Genomic DNA, 20,185 nt, shown 5'->3' with positions numbered 1-20,185 from the left:
TCTATTTGCAATTTACACAAATTTGGTTTTGGAAAGTCTTTCGTAAGTTGGTTGAAAATATTATATAATTCCCCAACAGCTTGTGTCAGAACAAATGACCAAACATCCTCCAGCTTCTGTCTCCTAACTGGCACCAGTTAGGAGACAGAACTGGTCAAAATCTACAGTTCTTCCGATTAATTGCTCCTTCCATAATTTGCCGCTATAGGTATCAATATCTCGTTTTGCATACAGGTATAACAGAATAGCTTTAGTGTTTTTGTTTTGTTTTTTTAACTTGAGTATTAACTTATATAAAAAGCAGGTATCGGACATAAACAAGTGGTATCGTGCCATCTCTACAAAGGACCAAGGATAAAGGAGGACTAGATCTGCCTAACTTTAATCACAACTTTTTAGCCAACAGGCTTCAGTTCATCTCTAGATGGTTTAAACACACCTTCTTAGATGAACCCTGGATAGATGTAGAACAGGCACTATGTAATAATCTAGAAATTTCAGACCTACCATTTATCAGCTCAAACATCAAACGACATAAATGCTTTAAAAGCATCAACATCAGCTCTTCTCTAACAGCATGGTGGGAGTTTCTAAAAATAACAGAGTCTTCATTAATCCCATGCAAACGTACACCTATCTGGAACAATAGATAGAACAATAGTTTGACAGACTAGTTATACAATATGGGATCTACAAGAAAAGATTTTTGGAATATCAACAAATTAAATCCATTGTAAAAAAAGAAATGTAATCCCGGTGAAGCTGAATTACAAACACCAACAAGTGTGGTACAATTTTTTAATCTAAAACCCCCAAATTATTGTCTAAAATATACAGAACACTTTCTAAAATAGATGAATCAATATCCCTTCCTATTGCAAAATGGAAAGTGGATTTATCGATCATCTTAGATATGCTTAAAAACCTTTCAAGGGATCAGAAATCCCAGTTTCCAATTAATGCAATACAAAATATTACATAGAGTGCACTATACTGGTCATAGGATGTTCAAGATGGGCTTTATGTCTTCTAACAACTGCTTACACTGTCAAGCAAATACACCGGACAATTATATCCACACTCTTTGGTTCTGTCCACCAGTTCAGAAGTTTTGGCGCAAGATATGTGAAGACTTATCAAAGTGTCTGAAATGTAACATTCCAGCCTCCCCTTTAGTGTGCTTGCTGGGCAACTTGGATGAGGTCACTACAGAAAGAAACAGCCCACATTGTCTATGCATTACCAAGAAAATGGTCCTCATTAACTGGAAAAATAAAAATAATCTTAATTCTAAAAACCTTCTGATAGATCACATTAGCCTTGATACAGCCTCTGCCATCACATTTGATCAATCCCTCTGGGCTCCTTTGATCAGCTTCATCACCTAGTGGGGGTGGGGGGTCATGGTTTGGTCCTGCGTTCACTATTGTGGTTGATATGGGGGTAAGGATGGCCTTAGGGTGTCTGGGGATTCCCTAGGGACTTTTTCCCTGGAGGGCCTAACACGGGGGTTGTGGCCATGACCTGGTTAGGGGCTCTGGTGGCTCTTAGGCTACATTCACACTGCAGGTCTTAATGCTCAATTCCGATTTTTTTGATCAAATCCAATTTTTTTGTCTGCTTGTTCACACTACAAATAAAATGTGACAGCAAACGCACTCTAGTGTGAACCCTCAAAGCAGCTCGAATGCGCAAAAGAAGAGGTCACACACGACGCACTCTGGTTAGACCCAGACCACACACTATTGTTTGACTGATGACCCTTAATATAAAGACTTGTTTCGGACTTTACGTTTCCCAATTTTTCTTTAAGTTATAAAGTTATTTTGTTATTTACATATGGCCTAATAATAATCCTTATTGCTGTTTTAGAGAGAAGTGGTGCTTCAAAGGATAGTTGCAGATTTCTGTCAGAATGTGGAGATAATACAGTACAAATAAAATGTTCACGTTTCTCCAACGTTGTCTTCCCAACAGTTTCGCTAACATCTACACTGGATGGCCAGGAAGCGTTCGCGATGTCTTATCGGGCGCATTTCCGGCGCTGATAATTGGCATCTGTCTTGTGTCAGTGACATAAAAGACGGATTTAATGCGGCATGACCATTCAAACAGCAGTCGCTTTCAGATATGTATTGGATTCAGTAGCACATATGAAAGTGACCCAGGTCGGATTTGAAAATATCGGATTTGTGCTGTTCACACTGTCATACCATGATCGGATATGGGTTGCATAGGGTCAAAAAAGTCGGATATGATGCGCTTTCGCGTGCAGTATGAACGTAGCCTTAGATGGTGTTTTCCTTGTAGCTGCGTACAGCAAACATGGGGGAGGGTCTGTGCTGGCGGACGTTGGTTACTGGCCTGGTAGCCTGGCTGCCCCTGGGTGGGTCCGGGACGGGCTTGGAGGCTTGTGGTTCTGGGGGTGCTCCGCCCCTGGGCTGGGGCTCTCTGGCTGGGCCTTGGGTCCTGGTTGTTGTGTTGCCGGGGTGGTGGGCGGGTGCATCAGCCCAAATGTAGGGCTCTCTAAATGGCCTGTATTTATATAGCGCTTTACTAGTCCCTAAGGACCCCAAAGCGCTTTACATATCCAGTCATCCACCCATTCACACACTGGTGATGGCAAGCTACATTGTAGCCACAGCCACAGCCCCTCCCTTTCTTCCCTCCCCATCCTCAGCTGCCTCCCTCTTCCCAATCCACCACACACACGCAGGACTTGGGGTGCAGGTGTGTCACCAGGGTGCAGGGGAGGCACTCCCCCTCTGCCCCCTTCTGGCCACCTGTGCCTCAATTTTAATCCGCAACCTAGACAACCACATTACTCAGGTTTGGGGTCTTCACTCACCCCGCGTTCTGTTAACCATCGGGACTGGGGGGCTGGGAGGAGGTGCTGGCCGTCGGATTGGGGTCTGGGATGCGGGGCCTCCCTGCTACTGCAGATAAGGAGGCGGTCTGCCTTCCTCTACCCCAGTGAGAAGGGTTACATCTCCTGGGTCCAGGTATGGTTTGCCCCTCTGGGGGCGGGGGTACCCGGACCTCTGATGTAGAGTATGTTTGGGGAGTGTGAATGTGTGTACAGTGCCTATTTGTGTCTGTCTCCACGTCGGGTGAGTGCCGAGTATTTGTTTGTGTATATGGGGGTGGGAATGCATGTTTGTGTCTGCGTACGCCTCTTTGTCTGTGTCTATATGTCAGCTGGGACCTAGACTCCACCTCTCTGGGAACATCTCAGGCTCTCCGAGGTATGGAGGCCTATCTCCCCTCACCACACTCCCTGCCAGTAGCTGATGCCCTCAGACGTTGGTGTGTTGGTGGTTCTTGGTGTCTGGGGCTGGGCGCTCATGTATGTACCAACTCACTCCTGGTGGCCGATTGGCAGGACCTGGCGCCTGTGGCCCGGCTGGGCCCCTTCCGGTGGGTGGGGTACCCTCAGGCCTCTGGGCCTGAGGCCCGGTCCTCTCTGGCACAGCTGGCTGCCTGCAGAGCCCGCAGGCACGTCACTGCAACCCCCTCTGGCCTCTGCTCCGTGGCTGCTGGGTGACCTCTCGTTTGGGGCTCTCCTCAGCTCTTCCCAGGAGGGTGGCACAGTTGCCCCCTGGTGGTCCTCCATGGGTCCTCGTATTCTGGGACCTCTGGATGTCTGGGGCCTGGATCTCCTCCATACCTGCTTCATGCCCTGGGGGACGGTGCTGTGGCTCCCCACACTTCCTAGCAGATCGTTACATGGAGAAACCTTTTGAATTCAAGCATGCCGATCCACACAGGTGTACACACGGGTTTTCACAGACACACACTTCACCTTTCTTGGCTGCTACCTCAAAGCACATTGTGTGCTGTCAGTCTTGCGTACTGCACAATAACATGTCATATTTAGTATCGACTGTTATCTGCTGTTAGCTACTTTATTGTGATTGTGTTGTATTTATTATGTTGTTTTTTGTTTGTTTACTCTTCTGTTTTTTCTTATCCCCATACAGGTGATCCAGGTGTTTTGTTTTGTTTTTTTCTTCCCGCCTTTCTCACCATCTCTTCTCCCCTCTATTTTTCTTTCTCTCCCTCTCTTTCTTTCTTCCTTCCTCCTTCTATCCCCCAGTCATGTCTGTCCCGTCTGTAACAACCGAAAATCAAATCAAATAAATACATAAAACTGGACAGTCAGAACCAAGATCGTCTGGTTCTGAGACCAGAAAAACTCGTCACCACTGTCAGTTTCTTTATTGTGAAGGAATGTTTGTCTTATTGTTTGTTTGTATTGAAATACAGGATCAACAAACACACACAATTACATACACACACACAGCTGGTTTTAACGTCAATACAAAAGCGTCTAAAAACCTCAGTAGGAGGATCAATAAAAATGATCACGGATCAATTAAAGGGCAAATAAAAACCGATCAGTAACTCATTCCCTTGACACTGGTTATTGATCTGTGAGATATGGATCAGCTGCCTTGGCTCTGGAGCCTGGATGGAGTTTCTTCAGTTGGGTCAAAAGGTCAGCAAGCGGAGTCAAAAGATCTCCTCCTCATCTGCATCACAACCGTAATCTGGATGACGCAAATCAATAAAATCAATGAAATCAATCAATGTTACTGTAATGATTTTGAGAATAAAAGTCTGGACTAACCTCCCACCAGCTGCAGAGCGCTAACACACTCCTCCTCCTCCTCCTCTTCCTCTTCCTCCTCCATGGGGGATGGAGCAGTTGGGAGGGTGGGGCTTGTTTCTGCTGCAGAGTCAAGGGGTGGGTTGGACTCAGTCTCTGCTGGTGTTTCTGTTTCTGTAACCACTGTGACTATTCTCTCTACCTGAAAGATTAACATCAGGTAAACCAAGTAAGAGGGAGTAACAGGTACGAGAGGTGAGGAAGGACACACAGGTGAGACATGCAAGGAGGATGCGCACCTGATGAGCTGTTTTCTTCTTCTTTGGTGTGGAGGAAATGAGGTGGCGGAACCTGAAAGAGCAGGAGAGAGAACATCAGGATAGCGTGGAGGACAGGTTGAAGAATATTCATTACTGATGACAGGTTATTGAGAGATCAGATCAGTTGAGATACCTCTTGCCCATAATGCTGGTGTTGGCTGCAAGGTCTTGGTTACTGTCACTGGTCTTCCTGCGCCGGCGGCGGTTGAGTCGTTTTCGTGCTACGGTGGTATCGGGGGTGTGGTCGGGGGACCTGGTCGGACTTCCTGTTCCTCGGTTAAGATCTCTAAGGACATCGTAGTTGATCTTACTGGAGATCTTCTTCTTCTCTAACATTCTCTCAATCGCCTCGCCCGCTGTCAATGCCTCGATCTGGTCCCGCTTCTTAGACTTCTTCTTCTTCTGACAAAATATTCACCACATGGGGTCACAGATTAGGTGGGTGGAGCTTCAGGTGAGGCTCTTGAGTGGATGCTGGTTTCACTCACCTTCTCCTTGTAGGTGCCCTCCTCCTTCTCTTTGTTTATCCGCTCCTGTTTCTCTGGAAACACAAAAACAAATCAATCAGAATCAGTAATCAATAACACCCATCAATGATTGCTGATGAGCACCTTTCTGCTCCTTCAGGTATTCGGCGTTCTGCTTCATCCACAGCTCCGTCTTCACCTGAACCTCCTTCTCATTTAGGATGTACTGTATCACACAGAACAGGCCAATCAGAAAAGAGCACGTGCAGTTGGGTCCTTTCACAGTAAAAGTTGCTCAGGTATCTTTGTACCTGTAGAACTGTGAACTGACCTTATCGATCTCTTGATCATCAATACCTTCCAGGTCCAGCTCCTCGCTCTGTGGGTGGTCACCTGAAGGTAAACGCAGAGCTTGATTTCTAACTGCCCTATGATCTAATGGTGATGTCACCATTCTGTTACAGTCGTTATCCTCACCGAGATCTTTCTCGCCACTCTCTGATGTGTCCGAGGTCTGGAAAGTCTGCTGGAGGCTCAGGCTGGCGGCGCTTGGCAGTTTTCCCAGAATGGAGGTCAGAGAGGCAGCCTGACGGTGTGGTCCCATCGACTCCTTCTCTGGCTCTGCCACCGGATCTCCCTTCATGCCACGTACCTCCTCCTCCTGGATCACCTGACACAGGAAGTCCTCAGTCAGGTGGTGGGTGGCCGCTTGTAATTCCACATCTTCGCTCTCAACCTCCTCGGGCTCTGATGGCATTGACAAAACCTCGCCGTTGTCCTCGGGGTCTGAAAACAGAAAAGGTGGGAGCAGCTGAGTGACTGTGTGGGCATGGTGAGACAGTCAGGTAACCCAAAGAACTGACCAACTTCTTTGGTGTAAGCGGCGTAGATTCCTCTGAGTTTGGGCCGACTCTTCTCCAGCTCGGTTTCAATCTCGTCTTTGTAGCAGCTGATCTCTCCTGATGATGACAGGAAATGCACTGTGATTCAAAGATTCAATACGTAACCCCCTCTCATCTGAGGCAGCCCACCCAGGTAAAAAGGAGAAACTGACCTTCGACCTCATCCAGTTTCTTAGCCAGCTCCTGCTCTAACTGCAAGAAACCAGGAAGCACAGAGTGGTTAGCTAATTGGACACCTAGCTGCTGCAGCCAATCAGAGACAAAGATGTACCTGCTGCATTTTGGCTTTGTGCTGTGCAGCAGTGAATGAGGGGGGGTCGCACTCCTGCTCCAGATCTACTCTCATGAACTCATCAATGGTCAGCTGACTGGTGGGCGTGTCCTCAAACTCAGTTAACCTGCAGGGAGGGAAAGGCGCTGAGATCTGCTTCCTGTTTTGGTGGGGGTCAGGTGTATTCAGGTGTTTGTGGGGCTCACCTCTTCCTCAGTGTGGTCTGGCAGACCTTCACCACGCCAATCACGTCCTTCACTGAACGCCGAAACTTATGCATCCGAGCTGCTACCAGGAGTGCTGAGGAGGAGGAAGAGAAGGAGTGTTAATGTCTGCTTCATGCACATTGCCGCTGACGTTTGTTGCTATAGTGACAAATTCCAGGTTGCACCTGCTCCACAGAGTCCAGAGGGTCGGCGTCCTGTGTGCATCCAGTCCCTCTTCATCCTCTGTACAAGACGAAGAGCCGTCATGGAAACCTCATGAGTCTTCGCCCCAAACTCCAACATGTGCGCAAAGCGAGGAATGTACAGACAGGGGTCTGAGGAGGGGAAGGAGTGCTTCAATGTTAATAAACGTGGCCACACAGGGTCAAAGTTCATCAGCAGGCAAAAGATCGCTTTTTTGTTGTGGCATCAGCAGAGATTTATAAACAGTATTCAAACTTAAGTTCAACTTAAGTTAAAGGCTTTGTGTCCAGCTCCGCCCACTACATTTACTGTTGACTGTTAAATCCAGAACTGAATCAGCTTTCTGGGATTTCTTTACCTGAATGATTGAATCTGCATCAGGGCTCTGTAAGTTAGCTGTGAGTTACACTGATCACACATCATATCAGAGACTGCAGAAAATATGTGGAAGATTCCCCTCATGACTGCAAACCCTCAATAATCACCAAGGATACTGAAATTACACCGCACGTGAGGTGTGTTCACACTATCCCAGTGTTCAGCATCCACTGAGCCGCTTCTGCACTCAGAAGCTGCATTTCCGTGTGTGTGTGTGTGTGTGTGTGTGTGAGTGAGAGAGACTGCTTGTTAACACGCTTAGTATTTTTTTTTCTTCATAACAGTGGCTTGGACACAGACATCACCACACACTGTACGTAGCAAACATAAACATACGGACACACTTCCGTGCTTGGTGTTCATGAAAACATTTGCGGTTGCTCGATGGCTGCGTTCTTTTCCCGCGCTCTGCTGCCCTCTTGCAGTGCGGAGCGGTGGTGAAGGCGGTACTACAGTGTAAGATGGCGGCCGGAGGCAGGCTGCAGCGATCTGCTCGTTTTTAACGTTTACGGCGGAAGGACGCGGGGACGGCAGACGTCACACAGGTAACCCGCATACCAAAGCTCCATGACACGCACCACAGGTCCAACGCTGAGAATCTGGTACGTGATCGGTACTCAGAGCTGTGATTAGTGATGATCGATTGTTACCGGACAGAGACCCGATCTCCTGTTCGCTGAAGATAAACAGATGTGGTGGGCGTGGCTTTCTGGGCCACACTGATGTTAATAATAACAGCGGTCTGCTGAATCCACACCTCTGCGGGTTAGATACTGTTTATTAGCTGGATCCATGTTAGTGATCAGAGATCAATGACCGCAGCGCAGACAGGTGAAGTATTACAGACCGCCTTAGTAAACACACCTGGACACCCTCAGATGAATGATATCAGCGATCAGATAATCCAGATTATGATGAGCCTGCAGCTGCTGTCAGTTGTCTGCTTTAGGACAAAGGAGACGCTCTGCTGTCAGATAATCTGGATCATAATCTCTGTGGATCATAACATCCCGCTCTCTCTGACCCACAGCAGGCTGCGATGCTGTGACTGCTGACTCTGCCTGCTTTCTGAGGAGGACATGGCAGCCGAGCTGTTCTCCACCAGTCTCCCTCAAGACGAGGAGGTGGAGGTTCTGGAGGTGAAGAAGAGCTTCATTCAGGTGAGCGACCTGCAGCTGACTGCCGAAGACATCTGTGGAGACAGCGGCATTGCCGCCTCACAGCCAAATAACCATGACGGGAACCCGGAGGAAACAGACAGCTGGCAAGCTTCCCACCCCACCCTCAGAGAAAGGTAAAAAAAAACCAAAAAAAAAACAAACCCCACCACCAACAACCACAAGCAGTCAGAGAGATAAACAACAACAATAAGAGGACAACAAATTGACTATGCAGACATTGCTTCTTTTTCATCTAAAGGACATTAAAATGTTTGTTGCTAACACAGCCCCAACACAAAGCCCCATCCAATTCAATGTTAATTTTACAGTCCTAAATTACAACAACTGTTGCCTTAAGGTGCTTTATATTGTTTAAGTAAAGTGACTAGATGTTACAATCCCATATCAGGGATTGTAACATCTAGTTTCACAAAAAAGAAAGAGGAAAACCCCATTAATCATATGACCCCCTATGAGTAAGTGCTTTGGTGACAGTGGGAAGAAAAAATTCCCTTTTAACAGGAACAAACCTCTAGCAGAACCAGGCTCACAGAGGGGTGACCATCTGCTGGTGGTGGTCAGAGGGCCCGGTGGCGCCAGTGTCCGGCAGCCTCGCCTCTGTCAGTGGGCCCCAGGGTGGCTGTGGCTACAATGTAGCTTGCCATCACCAGTGTGTGAATGTGTGTGTGAATGGGTGGATGACTGGATATATAAAGCGCTTTGGGGTCCTTAGGGACTAGTAAAGCGCTATATAAATACAGGCCATTTACCATTTGCTGTGAACAGCTGGGGATGAGTGGAGGTCAATGTTATCCAGTTTCATGGATAGATAAAGCTGTGTCATCTGCATAGCAGTGAAAATGTATGCTATGTCTCTTGATGATAACAGAACCCTCATCAATTGTAACCTTCACTAAAGCTGTTTCTGTGCTGCGATGAGCTCTGAAAACTGACTGAAACTCTTCAAATAAGCCATTCCTCTGCAGTTGATGTGTTAGTTCTTTGACAACTACTCTTTCAAGAATTTTTAATATGAAAGGAAGGTTGGGGATTGGCCTATAATTAGCTAACACCGGTGGGTCTAGAAATGGCGTTTTAGGCAACGGTTTAACTACTACCAGCTTGAAGGCCTGTGATACATAGCTGATTAATAGAGATAGGTTGACCATATTTAAGATTGAAGCATTAATTAATTAATGGCAGGACTTCTGAGCAATCTTGCCATTCCAGCATGTCCTCATGTGTTGAAGTTCAGGCTCTGGCTGCTGGGCTGGGGTCTGCATACATTCAGCTTTATCATCATTCTGCATTTTTGGCTATGTTAGCTACTAAGAAATGTGATGTGCTAACCCGAGTCTGTTGTCGTCCTTGTACTTTGCTGTTGTCTGTTGATTATGTTGTGTGGCTGCAGGAACGCTCTGATGTTCAACAATGAGCAGATGGCTGATGTCCACTTCATTGTCGGTTCTTCAGGAGAGACTCAGACAGTGCCTGCTCATAAGGTACAGAACCTGTTCCCACTGACACTTTGATCCAGAGCATACGGTTTGATGCTGTGGTCCAGATTCTAATGGATTCCTCTGTATGGCAGTACGTCCTGGCGGTGGGCAGCTCGGTGTTTGGAGCCATGTTTTATGGAGATCTGGCAGAGGGACAGTCTGTGATCCAGATCCCTGATGTTGAGCCGGCTGCTTTTCTCATCCTCTTAAAGTGAGTCAGAAATCAAGACCAGGCCCACTGTTAGTGAAATAGCAGCAAGCAGAGTCCTGAAAGTAGTCTCCTTCACTCAGGTGACCCCCAGCTTTGCATTCTGCCTCATGTGGAGCTACAGCTGCCTTTCTAGTGTGCCTCATTGGGCTAGGATAGAAGGATAAAGGCTAGGATAGCAATGGAATCAGAGAGGCACAGGCTTCACAGAACTACAATCTGAGAAAACGTTGTCTGACAGAAAAAAATTATTACAAAACATAAAAAGTTTTGTTAGTATCCTGAACACTTGACTCCTGAACGTGACTATGAAATCTTTTTCAGTGCAGATCTGAGTACCGCCATTAGTGTTTCGACCAAATTGAAAAGTGTTCTGTGGCAGGATCTGAGGTAGGGTGGAGGTTTGTGGTGGGACGTGCTTGAAGACTGTAGACACCGTGGGCTGGGCAGAAGGAGTTCAGCTCCAGTGATTTTGTTTCTTGAAGCAGGATTTGGTTGAAGGGACAGGAGAGTAAGGCAGGCGTTGTAGTTTATGGTGTAGCTCGAGAAAAGGGACCACAGACCAGATTTCACAATCCATCATGTTGATAACATTGAGGTAACTTCTGTTTCTGCTCCACTGTGGTGGTACACAAACCCACTACAGTCAGCTATGGGTGCCGCGTGTTGTACAATTTTTGTCGAAACATGACCTCATCCTACTATTTTCTCTATCTCAGGTACATGTACAGCGATGAGATTGAGTTGGAGGCTGATACCGTGCTCGCCACGCTATATGCTGCTAAGAAGTATATTGTCCCTGCTCTGGCGAGGGCCTGCGTAGCCTTCTTGGAGACGAGCCTTGAGGCAAAGAATGCCTGTGTGCTGCTGTCTCAGAGTCGGCTGTTTGAGGAGCCGGAACTGACGCAGCACTGCTGGGAGGTGATCGACGCTCAAGCCGAACTCGCTCTGCGCTCTGAAGGTTTCTGTGAGATCGACTTGCTCACGCTGGAGATAATCCTGCAGAGAGAAACACTCAACACCCGTGAGATCGTGGTGTTTCAGGCACTGCTGTGCTGGGCGGCGGCAGAGTGTCGGCGGCAGGGCTTGACAGTGAACCCCAGGAATCAACGCACGGTGCTTGGTAAGGCCCTGTACCTGGTCCGATTCCCTTCCATGACACTGCAGGAGTTTGCAGATGGGGCAGCGCAGTCGGATGTGTTGACGCTCAAAGAGGCCCACGACGTCTTTCTGTGGTTCACTGCTACCAACAAACCCAGGCTGGAATTCCCCACTGTGAAGCGGGCGGGGCTACTGCCACAGAGGTGCCACCGCTTCCAATCCTCAGCCTACCGGAGCAACCAGTGGCGCTACAGGGGGCGCTGTGACAGCATCCAGTTTGCCGTGGATCGCAGGATTTTTGTAGCTGGACTTGGTCTGTACGGTTCCAGTGGTGGGAAGGCAGAGTACGTTGTGAGGATTGAATTGAAGAGGCAGGGAACTGTTCTAGCCCAGAATCTCAACAAGTTTCTGTCAGATGGGTCAAGCAGCACCTTCTCGGTGTGGTTCGAGCACCCGGTGCAGGTAGAGCAGGACACCTTCTACACAGTCAGTGCCGTCCTGGACGGAAACGAGCTGAGTTACTTTGGCCAGGAGGGGATGACTGAAGTGCAGTGTGGGAAAGTGACCTTCCAGTTCCAGTGCTCATCAGACAGTACCAATGGCACTGGGGTGCAGGGGGGGCAGATCCCAGAGCTCATCTTCTACTGTTGAACTGGACCCAGGGATTCAGCCAACAGGCAGGAAGTCGGAGCCTGGAGCTCAGATTCAATCAATGGACCTGGCAATTGGAAATTGGCAGCTGATTGAACAATGCCGTGGACCTGAGAGCTGATTGGCTGTCAGGTTTTTAGAAGTGTTTGGTGTATATTAAAGTCTCCTGAATATTTGAGAAAATGAATAAAGGAAGTTGTAGTTTTTCTGCTACTGCCACTAGATGTGGCTATGTGGTCTCACACTAGGGATGGGTACCGGTGTCATGGCACCGGTTCTGACATAAACGGTAGTAACCAGACCGAAAAGCAGCGCACATTTCGGTGCTTTATTTCGGTGCTTTTTTTTCCTGAGCTGTGATACACTTCTAGCCAATCATTTTACGTTTCCGAGGATAGTAGGCGGGGCCAGGTACGTACGTTCTGTTAGAGCAGAGCTACAGATTAAAAATGTCCAAGGCGAAGCGGTCAAAAGTCTGGCTGTACTTCACAGCAAAATATGAAAACTCAGCAGCCTGCAACAAGTGCTTTAAGCTGATACTGTGATACTGTCAAAGGAGGTAACACCAAGAATCCGATTAAACAGCTGGCGACGCATAGCGTTTTTTTTAAAAGCCGAGAAATGCGCCGTATTTGATAGCTTGCTGCGAGACCTCACACCGTGCACGTCGGGTGGGTTGCCAGTTATCGGACCCGGAGCAACATCCCCCAAACACCCGAAGAATAGAGTCCTGGCCCCTAGCCCTGCCAGTGTAGCAGAAATGATGACGGATGATGCAGCAGCCGTTCTTCTCTGCGTGAGTAGCTTGTTGTCCGTGTGTAATTTACGTTGAGTAGGCTAACCACGTTATTACATTAATGCATGTAAGGTGAACTAGCAAACATCATCATAGCTACATGCGGCTGTCTTCTTGTTTGATGGCAGATACTCCCTTCACCCTGGCCAAAAAGGCTAAAATGACCAAAGAAAAAGTGGGAAACAGTTAAACATGAGAGGTTTTTGGACAAAGTTTGTGTTCTCCATTCTTTAAGCACCGGTTCAAGCACCGTTTAAGCACCGGCACCGTTTCAAAAGTACCAATTTGGCACCGGTATCGGATAAAACCTAAACGATACCCATCCCTATCTCACACTGTGGGGGATTTTCAACTTTTTTTGTGCTGTGGATAATGAATTTTACTTGTTGTGTTCAAGGTCACATGTGTAAAACGGAAATAAAAAATTTGAATGCAACAACAAATTATTTGAAGCCTGTATTCAGTAGAAAAGCATTGCAGACAAAAAATATAAAGTTGAAACTGATAAATGTGATTGGTGGGTTTTTTTTTTGTTTTTTTTTATTTACAGTTTATTTCTGGATGTCAGCACATGTTGCACATGTTTATCACACTTTAAATCATCTGTGAGACTGCATTCTCTGCTTTTCCAGTGTTGTGTGCTTTAAATAAATACAATGAGTAAATAGCTCACCAATGGCGGGAGCATTGATGCAGAGCTCACGAGCCAGCAGCAGGAAGGTCTTTCCCAAGATGTAGACATTTACCTGGACACACAGCATAGAGCTCACACCTTAATGACACCACTGAGATTCCACTGAGAGTAGCTGAGGCTCGGTCTTACCTGCAGCAGATCGCTGAGGTCCAGCAGCATGTCTGAGGCTTGTATAAGGAAAACCAGGAGATGAAAGGTCAGAATGAAGCCTGTAACCTCGGTGTTTTTATCACGTTTGTGTTTGATTTAAAATTGTAAATCACTGGTTCCAGGTGTTTCTGATCACCTTAAACAGCAGAACATCTGCAGCACATTAGGGTGATGGACATCTGAATGTACCGCTGATGGATCAGTTCCTGTGACAAACCTGCATCCACCTGCAGCTGATGAAAATCTGATGTCTTTCTCCTCATACCGTATTTTCACGACCATAAGACGCACTGTACTAAAAGGCGCAGTCTCAGTTATGTGTGCCATTACTGTATTTAACACACACATAAGGCGCACTGGATCATAGGGCGCATACAAGTACTGTATGCATATTTAAAAATAAAGCGGGAGCAAACCTGAGTTCGGTACCTTACTCACATTTCTATTACCGGTAATTGTCATCATCAACAACACACAAGCATACAAGTGTGCATATTTAAAAATAAAGCAGGAGCAAAACAAAGTTTGGTACTCACATTTTTATTACCAGTAATTGTCATCATCAACAACATACAAGCATACAAGTGTGCGTATTTAAAAATAAAGCAGGAGCAAAACAAAGTTTGGTACTCACATTTTTATCATCAATCAAACCCATTGAAGTCCTCATCCTCTGTGTCTGAATTGAACAGCTGCGCTAAATCTCCATCAAACATGCCAGGTTCACTTTCTTCACCGTCAGAGTCACTTTCCGTGCCGTGCGGCTCCTCGGAAATGATGCCAGCTTTTGCGAAAGTTCGAACAACAGTGCCAGCAGACATGTTAGCCCAAGCATCTACAATCCATTGGCAAATTGTGGCGTAACTCGCCCGGCGCTGCCTTCCACTCTTGGTGAAACTGTGGTCTCCATCGGTCATCCATCGCTCCCAGGCCGCTCGCAGCCTTACTTTGAACGGGCAGTTCACACCGATGCCCAGCGGTTGGAGTTCCTTTGTCAGGCCTCCCGGAATGACAGCAAGCTCACAGTTCATTTGTTTCACTAGTTTTTTTCACATCGGCTGTGAGATGGGCACGCATAGAGTCACAGATTAAGAGCGATGGTGATGCGTGGAAAAAACCACCTGGTCTCCTTACATACACCTCCCTCAGCCACTCTTTCATCATTTCCTCATCCATCCAGCCCTTTTCATTTGCCTTAATTATGATTCCTGCTGGAAACTTCTCTTTAGGCAAAGTCTTTTGCTTAAAAATCACCATAGGCGGCAGTTTCTGTCCATTAGCATGGCAGCCAAGCACAACAGTAAAAGAAGACTTTTCATACCCCGTTGTGCGTATCGCTACCGTGCTGGTCCCCTTCTTCTCCACAGTGTGACTCACCGGGATGTCAAAAGTGAGCGGGACCTCGTCCATGTTTGTGATGTGGCTGGGCTGGATGTTTTTGTCGCCGATGTGTTTGCTGCGGAAGATGGCCAGCTTTTCCTTATAATCCGCTGGAAGTTGCTGCGCTACCGTAGTCCTGGTCCGGATGGAAAAATGGCACCGTTTCATAAAACGAAAGCACCAAGACGGACCTCCTTGGAAATATTCAATGTTCATCTCTTCAGCTAGTGAAACTGCTTTTAGCCGAATGGTGACCGTCGAAACGCTTCTCCCGCTTGTTCTTTGCTCGATGATCCACCGCTCGAGTCTTTCCTCCAACTCGGGCCACCTCGCCTTATGTCCGCGGAAACTCAGCTGCGTTTTCTTGACCTGCCGGAGCTTGTTTTCTAGCTTCCTCCATTTGCGAACCATCGATTCGTTAATCTTAAATTCTCTCGCAGCTGCTCGATTTCCATGTTCCTCCGCATAGCTGATGGCCTTCAGTTTAAACTGTGCTTCATAAGCGTGTCTCTTTGCCATTTTCAGGGTTGTTAAAACAACGATGTTCCACATAATGCACATACCTGTCCTTTTATACAGGTATGTGCGATTGTCCGGTATATACGATCAACGCTCACACTTCACCCTTTAGCGTTCTCATGGTGTTCTCTACTACGTCCTCCTTACAACACACAGGGCGCACTGCGCTATAGGGCGCGCCGTACTTTTTGAAGAAAATCTAAGACTTTTAAGTGCGCCTTATGGTCGTGAAAATACGGTCGTTTTAAAAGAGGAGATGAGCTGCACACCTGAGCTACAGGTGAGGAAACCAGTTCAGTGGTTCACCTGGCTGCATGTAAACTGACTGTAGGCCATCGCGGTTTCAGAGTTCAGGTTTGTCTCGGCAGTTTGCACATGCTCAGTGGGTCAGAGTGGTTGCTAGGATACGTGGCGTGCCCTCAGTGCGGCACACAAGGTAGAGGCAGGCAGCGATGACGTGCTCTGTCTTGCGGCCCCGGGTCAGGTGTTTGCTGACGACTAGCTTGAAGAAGTTGAAGGCGGTGTCGAGGCAGTGCTGGTTGAGCTGCAACTGACTGCCCAGCTGCTGGATCTGACGCTTACCTGCACACACACAGGCTCGTTACACCTGTGGCTCACCTGGACACCCTGCCCCCAAACAGTCAAAGGACTCACCGTTCTGAAGTGTCTGGGCTCGCGACTCTTTACCAACGCTGGTGTGGAAACCAGAACCAAGAAGTGGCGCTTTAACGGGACCTGATGGGCAGACAGAAAGACAGCTGTTCAGAGGACTTTGACTTTTGACACTGTAGTTGCTGCAGAGCATTTTGGGTAAAGACAGGTTAGTGTTAGACACTCATCATAGGCATGAAGTCAAAGTTGAGTGTTCATTCTAGGGTGGAATGATTGTATAGCAAACGTGTTTACTGACTTTAAAAATTCAATTCAATTTTATTTATATAACGCAAAATCACAACAACAGTCGGCTCAAGGCACTTTATATTGTAAGGCAGACCCTACAATAATACATACAGAGAAAAAACCAACAATCATATAACCCCCTATGAGTGAGCACTTTGGTGACAGTGGGAATGAAAAACTCCCTTTCAACAGGAAGAAACCTCCAGCAGAAGCAGGCTCAGGGAGGGGTGGCCATCTGCCATGACCACTTGGGGTGAGAGAAGGAAGACAGGATAAAAGACATGCTATGGAAGAGAGACAGAGATTAATAACAAGTATGCTTCGGTGCAGAAAGGTCTATTAACACATAGTGACTGAAGAATACTCAATGCATCATGGGATGATGGACATCAATTAATTACAACGAGGGGAATGCTCAGGTGGACATGTTTCTGATTCTGGATGAGAAGCTTTGAAACACGGCGACTTGTTTCTCATGATGTTTTCTTCTAAAACGTGGCACTAATTAAATTACCTGAACTGGTCAGAGAGACGTCCGAAGCCTGCTTGAGCTGTATCTGTGAAACCTGGATGGACTTCAGCAAACTCACATGGTCTCTGAAACTTGCTGATGCTGCGGATTACCAGCCCTTCCTGTTTCACCCTAAACCACCCTAACCTGCCTCTGTTGGCGTCTCACCATCAGCAGACACAAACTGTCCCACGGCGGACGACACGCCTCCGCTTCCCTCCACAAACTGGACCTCGGACACGATGATGTTGTCCTCCAGAACCGAACCACAGCTGGTGCACACGGCGCTGCCACGAGCCTGGTCCACGTCAATATCAGACCCCCCGCAGGTCCTGCACACCCGGGAGCTCATGGTGGAGGTCAGAGGTCAGCAGTCCCTGAGGTGGAGAGACCGGTTAAATATTAAACTTTCACATGACGATGAGTATGAAGGTCAACACAGGAAACAAGTCACTGTCATGTGTAGGATAGCTCCACTGTACACTCACTGATGATGACTCATACAACATTTCAGCCAGTCATATGTCTCCATCTCCTCCTATGTCACACCAACCCTCTGCATGTCCTCCTTCACTACATGGACGACCCTCTACCACTACCTCTGCTTCTCCATGTTCACCTTCCAACTTGTCTCCCTCTCATTCACACTCATGTATTCTATCTTGCTTCTACTCTTTCATACCTCCACCTGCTCCCTAATCTCACCTTAGGTCACAGTATCATCTGCAGACATTATCATCCACAGTGACCCCAGCCTGACCTCATCTTTCAGTGTGTTCATTACTACTGCAAACAAGAAAGAGCTCAGAGCAGATCCCTGATTCACTTTCACCCCCACCTTCATCCACCTGTGACTGCAGACATTGATGATTACAGACAGCAGACAGTGTGTGTGTGTGTCTTAAAGAGGATTCAAAACTCTGTGATTCAAACTTGGGTGACTCTTATTGGTTGCAGCTGTTACCTGTTTACATGTATGAAACAGTCTGATTGGCTCAGCTCAGAACAAATCTGATCAGCAGATCACTTTTAGTTAAAATGACAAGTTTTAAACCTTTTCCTACTTCCCTACACCACCACACATCACATCCTGTTCTCTGTGAATTTGTTGGATACTATTTAACTCCACCTCTTTGGCTTGCCTCCTTATGCAACACATGGAAGAGAACATGGAAGCTGTGAGTTAAGAAGACTCTGCTTAACTTTTGATAGATTGCCGTAAATGGAAAGGGATATTTCCTCACTTGAATGCATGGTTGTGTTACATCAGAGCCCTTTATTGTTAATTTTGAAGAAATTGAAACACTAAGATGGTAAGTTGCTGTTATCCTGATGTTAAAATCAAGATGACTGTTCTCTCTAAGTTGCCTACTGGGCAAACGGGTCAGCCGATCCGATGCAGTCACTATGGGTCTGCACTACATACTGCATCACCTCGACCAACCTGAGACACACGCTGTTCATGTTCATGGGTTTCAGTTTGGCCTTCAACACCATCATCCCAGACATGTTCCACCAGAAGCTCACCCACCTCCACCTGCCAGTGGATCACCAGCTTCCTGATGCCCAGACCAGCACTGGCCTGTCACCATATCAGCAGCAGGTGTTTGCAGGTGAACTCAGACTCCCGCTGAGCTGCTCAATGGCGTTAGCAGGAAAATGTCGGTTTGTGATTTATGTCATAAAAACAAAGGTTGGAGTCCAGTCAGAGTTTTTTTTTTCTCTAACTTTATTTAAATATTTTTAATCAGCATCGGATGCTGCACCTGGAACATGTAAACAAATATAATCGGCTAACCTGAAACACCGGGACCGGGGAGCTCCTCTCCCAGAGATCTGGATCCACTCACCGGGAGAACTTCAGAGTCTGGTCCGTTAGAAACTGTGTTCCGTCCCAGAACACATCCGGTCACCTTATTGGCTGCTAATAACGGTTATTGATCAGTTATTGATCACTGACTGTTTTCAGATTGCAGTTTGTTTTCTTCCTGTGGCGCGCTGGAGTGACGTTACTCAATAGGCACAGGACATGAGTTGGTGACGTGGGTGTGGAAAGGAAAGCATTTGAATCCTAATAATTAAACCCTGAACGAATGTAACTGTTATCACGTCACCAATATGTTATATCATCTGGATTCGACTCAATGAAACAAACCGACTTCTTTTGACCCAGAAATAACCCCGCTCCTCCCCCCAGACTGTGTTGAACGGTACCACCCGGCGCCGCCTGATGACGTTTCTCGTTCGGCGGGTTATTTTCGATGCAGTGGCGCTTTTGATGTAAACAAACACACAGTCAGACGGACGGAGGTCAGCGGGATGAACTGCGACCAACTACTGCTCCACCCGCGGGTCAGCGCTGCCCTGAGGAGAGGTAACAGCACCGAGCTCATCTGATGTTATTAATCTGCAGTTATTCCAACTATTCTGGATTTAACAGGGAGCCACTGAGGGGAAGCCAATATAGGAGAAATATGGTCTCTCTCTATAGTTTTTTTCTCTCTTTTTAAACCTTTATTTAAAGGTCAGTACAAAGTAGAATTAAAACAGTATTACATTGAAGGTGTTGTACTTAAAGAAATTGTAAACCACAAACAAACAAACGACCATTTTTCAGAACCTACAATACGCATACCGGTACGCTAAGGGGAGAAGTTTAACTGATTAAGCCAAAGAGTAAAGATTGGAGGATCTTTATTTTTTCACATACAACCATAGCCTTTGGGGTTAGTAGAATTCTTAATTGAATTTAGATATTATAAAAGCTCATAGGAGTATACATAAAAGGAGGGATGTCTCCCTAAACATTTGGATTTGTGAATATGAAATTTAACCTTTAAGATTAACAAGTTAATCATATACCTGTTATCAATGTTGAATTGTCTTTAGTTTTTGTGGAGCCCAAATAATACGTAGTTTCAGAACAGTGCAAATCCTTTAAATACATGTTCTGAGATAAAAACACATAATCTCTGCCAGAAGTCTTACCAACAACAGTTTGTATTGGAGATGCCAGTGGCCTGTGGTATGAAGGGATATTAGTGTTTATTCTTATAAAGCATACAAACCCCTGAAGGTATAGACCCAAATGCTTTAATATAATTGTCATGATTTATTGCTAAATATCTTTTAGTAAAGATGGCGCTGGAGTAACGGCAGCCTTTCCAAGTAATAGACCTCAATACTTGAAATGTGCAATTCACTTGTATTTTTATTTTTTATTCCTATTTATTCTATTTATCCCCTTCGTATATTTTAT

The 20,185-nt window shown here is 46.6% G+C and overlaps 3 protein-coding genes across 9 annotated transcripts in view; 2 read left to right on the top strand and 1 right to left on the bottom strand.

Annotated features, from left to right (window-relative positions):
• Positions 1-4,204: 4,204 nt before the first annotated feature.
• LOC102199640 (transcription factor IIIB 90 kDa subunit-like) lies at positions 4,205-19,186 on the bottom strand. 5 transcript variants are annotated; one of them, XM_013915992.1, is made up of 19 exons: positions 18,725-19,186; positions 17,095-17,303; positions 16,170-16,250; positions 15,924-16,097; positions 13,596-13,627; positions 13,446-13,518; positions 6,961-7,110; positions 6,776-6,869; positions 6,570-6,696; positions 6,451-6,490; positions 6,260-6,355; positions 5,874-6,182; positions 5,728-5,789; positions 5,541-5,622; positions 5,418-5,470; positions 5,063-5,331; positions 4,909-4,960; positions 4,631-4,811; positions 4,205-4,550 (listed from the first exon to the last, which is right to left on the bottom strand). In XM_013915992.1, exons 2-19 carry the CDS (start codon positions 17,276-17,278, stop codon positions 4,513-4,515), a joined length of 2,097 nt encoding a protein of 698 aa, XP_013771446.1. In that variant the 5' UTR covers positions 17,279-17,303; positions 18,725-19,186; the 3' UTR covers positions 4,205-4,512. The 5 variants fall into 5 exon arrangements, with proteins under 5 accessions (XP_013771446.1, XP_005753386.1, XP_013771448.1 ...); XM_005753329.2 differs by having other exon boundaries at positions 4,631-4,732; XM_013915994.1 differs by having other exon boundaries at positions 5,063-5,328.
• On the top strand, positions 7,695-12,163 carry LOC102199354 (BTB/POZ domain-containing protein 6-B-like). The gene is made up of 5 exons (XM_005753328.2): positions 7,695-7,902; positions 8,388-8,651; positions 9,929-10,019; positions 10,109-10,227; positions 10,944-12,163. Exons 2-5 carry the CDS (start codon positions 8,437-8,439, stop codon positions 11,974-11,976), a joined length of 1,458 nt encoding a protein of 485 aa, XP_005753385.1. The 5' UTR covers positions 7,695-7,902; positions 8,388-8,436; the 3' UTR covers positions 11,977-12,163.
• The window catches only part of xrcc3 (X-ray repair complementing defective repair in Chinese hamster cells 3), an 11,326-nt gene continuing 9,507 nt past the window's right edge, over positions 18,367-20,185 (top strand). For 2 of the 3 annotated variants that reach the window (XM_005753332.2, XM_005753334.2), the window contains exons 1-2: positions 18,367-18,539; positions 19,124-19,300. In XM_005753332.2, the coding sequence (XP_005753389.2) occupies positions 18,389-18,539; positions 19,124-19,300 (328 nt within the window). In that variant the 5' untranslated portion in view covers positions 18,367-18,388. The remainder of the gene's footprint in view (positions 18,540-19,123; positions 19,301-20,185) is intronic. The other variant, XM_005753333.2, reaches the window with a different exon arrangement.

The sequence above is a fragment of the Pundamilia nyererei genome, unplaced genomic scaffold, assembly GCF_000239375.1.
Source record: "Pundamilia nyererei isolate P.nyererei 1_Seehausen unplaced genomic scaffold, PunNye1.0 scaffold00421, whole genome shotgun sequence".
Classification (NCBI taxonomy): Eukaryota; Metazoa; Chordata; class Actinopteri; order Cichliformes; family Cichlidae; genus Pundamilia; species Pundamilia nyererei.
The sequence above is the reverse complement of the archived record's forward strand: the minus strand, read 5'-3'. Positions and strand labels throughout refer to the sequence as shown.